Source organism: Daldinia childiae (assembly GCF_008694065.1).
Source record: "Daldinia childiae strain JS-1345 chromosome Unknown Scaffold12, whole genome shotgun sequence".
NCBI classification, from domain to species: Eukaryota; Fungi; Ascomycota; class Sordariomycetes; order Xylariales; family Hypoxylaceae; genus Daldinia; species Daldinia childiae.
The window spans coordinates 283,223-289,222 of record NW_022984653.1 but is presented as its reverse complement, the minus strand read 5'-3'; the positions used below and the strand labels follow the sequence as shown (position 1 = coordinate 289,222).

Below are 6,000 nucleotides of genomic sequence, written 5' to 3'. Positions count from 1 at the left end.
ATGTTCCTGCATTCGGGAGCTAGCCTACATGGCCATGAGTATTCAAATCGGCCGAACCCTCAGCCTGGTCATAGGCGCAATCCTCTTCTGCGATCTGCTTTTGCAGCACCTATAAAACGATCTTCCTCATATCACCCTAACACTTCACCCTCACTTAATGAACCTACCTCGCCTGATTTACGACGACCTCGTCCTCTTTCGGAATATATACCTAGGACCCCCGGCGCTACTGTGAAATTTCAAGAGCCCCAATGCGATTCGACGACGGCCAAGCCAGAAGCAATGAGCGAGGATGAAGGCTCAATTGCATCCGATAGTGACGCGAGCCGCGTATCGTCTTCGGCTCGTCGCAACCGAAGGAGAGTCATGCGGAAAAGCACTACCTTTCTCCTTGCACATCCGCCTCCAAGGCTGGGTAGCAAGCAGCGTCTAATACATATACGACCTAAGCTATTACTTCAGATGCAGCAGTTAGCAGCTAACAGGCGTCCAAGACCAGCTATTGACGTATTTCCATCCTTTGCCGTAGCTGGACCTTTGATTGTACCCTTGCTAAAGCGCTTTCCTCTCATCGCCCGCATCAAGCGAGAGTTGGGTATCCGGGATATCATGCTGGTCAAGAGTGAAGACTACGATGCGCAAGCTTCTGGGTTAGACAGTGATGGCGACGACGACGACTTGAAGTCCCGCGAGCTGTTAGCGATATTAAGTCCAGTCTTGACAGAAGACAAAGCCGAAATCGTGCTAGCCGACGGAACAGTCTGGACTGCAACACCACGGTTCAACGGTGCCAATTCATGTTCCTATGATTTCGTCACTGTTGATTCAAATGGAAACACCACGACAGCCAGATGGGTTCGCAAGCAAATGGCAACTAAATCCTTGCCAGTCATGCCAACCTCGCCAGGCTCCACGCCTACGATACCTGTGCCCGACTGTAAATTCACCTTCAGTATAATCGATCCTAACTGCCGACGCCATCCTATCATGGCCACCCTAACAAATTCATCGCTCGATATACTAGACTCCTATACAACCGTCTCGCAGTCCGCTAGCCGTTATCCTCCGACTTCTCCTATGTTATCTACAGCTACATCTCCTACCAACGGAGAGAACACTCCTAAGCGAACAACTCGGCAAGTTGAAGATTGGCAGAAAACTTTTATTACCATATCAGCTATATGGGTAATACTTCGTCACGGGTGGTCCCCTAATTGGAAGCCGGCAGATTTTGGTACCCTATCCCCGACTCCTCCCGCCACGCCGGTAGCCACAAGCGCATCAGCTCGGAACCGGTCTGTGAGTGTAAATTTGGAGACGACCTCAAAGCCTAGTGCTCCTAACGCCGGTAGCCGACGAAAACTCCCAGGTGCCTTGTGGATGGGTGATCAGCTTACACCAAACGTGTTACCTAGGAGGGCGACATCCACTGGGACTAGCTTTATACAGAAGTCGAACGCCACGGAGATAGAAACACGCGACCGAGTCAGAAGCAGTCCTAGGCAAGAATCAAAGAATAAGCGAGAGTTCAAAGGCGATTGGGAAGTAAGCCTCCCGGATCGGAGCCAAGCAAGTTCATTAGTAGCGGTGTTGGATTCGCCATCTACCCTCACTCCAATTGACCTTGCTTCACAAAGCAATTCCACATCATCAGCATCATCTTCTTTGTCTGCGAGGCACCGGGTTATTTCGGCATCTTATTCAGCCAACCCCGTATCCCTCAAACCCATTGAAATTGAATTTAGCGAAACCCCCAGCCTTCGGTGCAAATCCTCAGTTCGGAATATAGTTCAAGAAACTGATAGGGAAGACCAAGACCGGAAAGCAAAGCACCAGAAATGGAAGAACATGTCGCACTGGTTTCGAAAGCTGCATGGGCGGTAGGGCTGCCAGTCATGTTGTTAACGAGCGTCGAAACCAGGAGACGCAACCACATCAGTTTTGCGAACGAGAAGGGAAACTTGTATCATATCACACTCGCATAAACCGGAGTTAGGGGACATATGCGGTACGGATTGAATAGGAAACCCGCATCATTTGTTACGGCATTTCTCGGAGAGGATTGGATCTAGCCCGGAACTGGAATTTTGGGAAGCTCTAGGGACTGGATCGAGAGACTTACCCGCACGGCGTTTGAATAGAAGGACGGTTTGGTCTATTATGACTACATATATCCAACATAGAAGACACGGGAGCTGCTTGAATTATGCAGCATTCGACGGAGTGGTCAACTCTGGTAGCAACAAATAGTTACAAAGAAATCGTCTATTCTGTTGATTAAGGCAAATTTCGTTACTGGATCTATGTGACTCTTGTGCGTTCCCTGCCTATTAAATATAATAATGCCCTGTGTATGGTATAGGCTTTTGAGGCATCGTAGAACCTCGTAGGGTAGATCGATGTAGGTGAGATGGTGGTATGTGATAAGGAGTCTACACATATTCCCTCTTGGCTTTATCAGTGTATGTTCATATACATCACCTAAACTCTGTTATATTATTAAGAACCTCTAAGCGCTTAGCTGGCATTTATTCGGAATTTGAAGTATAAACTCAATATTTTACTTATCCCCTCAAGGTCGGACGTATTTGAATGCTTTTACTAGTGCAAGAAGATACCAAGGATCAGGGAGCGTATGATGTATCCACTATACCTACTATAGAACGTGTCTCTGCCGGCAACCAGCATGTCATGCCTTGAGGGTTACAAGCACACATATTTTTAGTAACATAACTAGTGGTGCCCACTACTACCGTGTGTTCTCGGGGTTGGTCAAGTAGGGCTGAGGGGGGGGAAGGATGGTATAAGCTTATGGCAAAGGATCATTAGGTCGATATAGCTGGTTATCTTTGCACCGTTAGTATCGCCTCGGCGAGTCGCTAGTGATACTTCAATGCTTAGATATCTTGAGCCTATGTATAATATATAAGACTTATTAACCAGGTTAATATATTCAGTATACTGTTGGTTGCTCACCGCAAAAGTACACACCTGATTATTTAGTCAAAATTTGACGGTACTATTTTGGATTGAAACCCTTGCCGTGGTGGAAAATTACTTGTCCATTATAAAAGACAATAGGACACGGAGCTCTTCCAACTTAGATGAACTCTATAGACTTAAAGGGAGCACTGTACTTATATGTTAAGGAATTAAAGATGTCCTAGTAATATTTAATTTTAATACATTAGGGTTCTTCTACCGCATCCAAAAAGAGATGTATTATCTAACATATTCATCTGCGAATCTGAGTTGTGATCGCGACCGCGTGCGAAGACCGCTGAGCGTCATCAACCCCCGCTCCGACATCATTGACCGGTGAGTCAAGTCGGCGAGCGACGATGAATTGAGACGAGGATATACGGCCCGAGAAGCAGATGCGATGGTAACCGATGCCGGTCTCGTTTACGTCGATGTCGGAGTTGAGCTGCGGGCGGAGATTCCTTTTTCAGGACCTATCCATCCCACGAACGGAACCTCGTAATCACCAACCACCCAATGAAAATTATGGAGTATCCGATGTTCTACCGACTCGGTTCTGGGGTCCCCGACCTGGTTTCTGCCCCATGGCCAAGAAAGAAAGTGGCGGACCTACCGCGCGCCGTCTGTTTGCTTATGGGTCTTAGTCCGCTGGAGACCGGGTCGTTGACCGAAGCTTCTCCGTTGGCACGTACATAAGTAAGTGACAAGGACGACGTGGTATTATTCACTTTCTAGGTCAAGATTCTATACTTTTGTTCCGTCTGTTTTGAGAAGTCGAAAGATCGAGGTATCTCTACTTAGTATTTGAAGACAAAGGAAACGAGCAAGCTATCTTGCCGTCATGGCAACACATGTGCAAAATGGAAGCTCTTCGACCTCAGTCCTCGAGGTAGAGCTAGAACCAGTCTATATGTCAACTCCTTTACCGAAGCAAGATGATACCAATGTCCTAGCCCGTGGACCGAGCCAACAGGCGAATAGCAATGACGGCAATACTACTCCAAGGCAGGATACGAGCTCGCTACCACCTCCGAGCACGACTACAGACGTTGTGCAGAGATGGAATTACCCTCGGAAGAATATCCCACGGGTTGCTTCGTGCTTTTGGTCGTTTGTCGTTATGGGCGCTAATGACGCTGCTTACGGTGTGAGTTATCATACGAGAATCCATACTAGATATAAACAGGCTTGCTGACAAGAACGGACTGGATAGCCTCTCATTCCATATGTAAGGCAGCTCTTTAGATTAGACGGAGCTACGATCTAGATAAAACGCATGGCTGACACGGAGTGTAGATTCAAGCACACTATGATCTTACGTATCTGATTGTATCGCTTATTTTTCTGTCACCTTTCGTAGGATACACAGCAGCAGCCTTCCTGAACAATATCATCCACCTTAGGGTAGGTCAAAGGGGCGTTGCCTTCATCTCCTCGGGGTGCCATCTGCTGGCCTACATAATCATTGCTGTCCATCCACCTTACCCAGTCTTGGTGATTACGTTTATTATTGCGGGCTTCGGAAACGGCATTGCGGATGCCGCTTGGAATGCGTGGATCGGTAACATGGCTCGCGCGAATGAGATGCTTGGTATTCTGCACGGCCTCTACGGGGTCGGTGCTGTTCTTAGTCCGCTAATTGCCACGACTATGATTACCAAGGGTAACTTGCCCTGGTATACTTTCTACTACCTTATGGTGAGTTAGTCGATGCCGAAGGGAAAAGATATAGAGCTGACTAGATTAGATCGGAATAGCTGGGCTTGAGGTAGCTGCTTCGGTCAGCTGTTTCTGGAAGGCAACAGGACGCGAGTACAGGGAATCTCTAACGAAGCATTCTGAATCGTCTCAAGGTAGTCTTAAGGAAGCTCTGTTCAAGCAGCCTGCAGCTCGTGTCACTTGGCTTTGCTCCCTGTTCCTACTTGGTTATGTCGGTCTCGAGGTCTCCCTGGGAGGTTGGATCGTCGAGTTTATGATTCAAGTAAGAAACGGCGAACCCTTCGCTAGTGGTATGACGGCCACCGGGTTCTGGCTCGGCTTGACGATCGGGCGTGTGATCTTAGGGTTCATAACACCGAGAATAGGAGAGAAGCGCGCGATCATGATATACCTCCCTATAACGATGGGCCTCGAACTCATTTTCTGGCTCGTCCCCCAGTTCTATGTTTCAGCCGTCGCTGTAGGACTTCAGGGATTTTTCATTGGGCCTCTGTTCCCTGCTGCGATCGTCGCCGTATCCAAGTTGCTTCCTCGACATCTACACGTCGGTGCTATTGGATTCGCCGCGGCGTTCGGTGGCAGTGGCGCGGCTATCCTACCGTTTGCAGTTGGAGCGATTGCACAGGCAAAGGGTGTAGAGGTGTTGCAGCCTATTATCCTCGCCTTTCTCGGTGCCATCTTCCTTCTATGGCTCGGTCTACCGGCGATAGATAAGAAGAAGGAGTAAATATCTAATAGTTAACTACCTTAGTACCTAGTTAGCTTAGGAGGTTATGAGGTGGTTAAGAATGATTGGATACTATAGGCTCGAATAGGCCACTGATATATGAGTATGTTTAGTTCCTGAATAAGTTGAAATATATTTAGACATGTCTCTTTCTCCAATCCAGAACTCTTTCAATACAAACTGTGTACATACATATGGAGACAGATAAGATCTGATGGGTTTTCTATCAGCTCTTAGTAGCTTAAATATTCTGTTACGTCACATAAATTCTGGTCTCGTTTCTTTTTTCTTCCTGTAGGCAATTATATATATACGTATGCCGCCACGCCGACGCACCCCCGAATCATCGTCTTTCGAAATCCCGCTGGTATCACGTCACGGCCATGCGTCGGGCCATTTGCTTGCTTCTAGCCTAGGACAACTTACCTTGTGTAAGCCGATATTAGGCTGCAGAGCTACAATATCGTAATTGTGAAACAGAAGCCAGAAGCATCGGCAAGGGGGATACGATTAGTGATAGGACCCCTATGAATATTAACCTATGAGCTGAAAGAAAGGAGATATCATGTGAC

General features: G+C 47.5%; 2 protein-coding genes across 3 annotated transcripts; both read left to right on the top strand.

The window, feature by feature from the left end:
- GL218_08312 (uncharacterized protein) lies at positions 1-1,388 on the top strand (the record flags this gene model as incomplete). The annotated part of the gene is made up of 2 exons (XM_033585112.1): positions 1-1,299; positions 1,353-1,388. The coding sequence occupies 2 exons, from the start codon at positions 1-3 to the stop codon at positions 1,386-1,388; spliced, it is 1,335 nt and encodes a 444-aa protein (XP_033440758.1).
- Positions 1,389-3,823: 2,435 nt separating this feature from the next.
- GL218_08311 (Bypass of stop codon protein 6) lies at positions 3,824-5,428 on the top strand (the record flags this gene model as incomplete). Of its 2 annotated transcripts, XM_033585110.1 has the most annotated exons (4): positions 3,824-4,129; positions 4,196-4,210; positions 4,279-4,680; positions 4,730-5,428. In XM_033585110.1, the coding sequence occupies 4 exons, from the start codon at positions 3,824-3,826 to the stop codon at positions 5,426-5,428; spliced, it is 1,422 nt and encodes a 473-aa protein (XP_033440756.1). The 2 variants fall into 2 exon arrangements, with proteins under 2 accessions (XP_033440756.1, XP_033440757.1); XM_033585111.1 differs by lacking the exon at positions 4,196-4,210.
- Between the last annotated feature and the right edge of the window lie 572 nt (positions 5,429-6,000).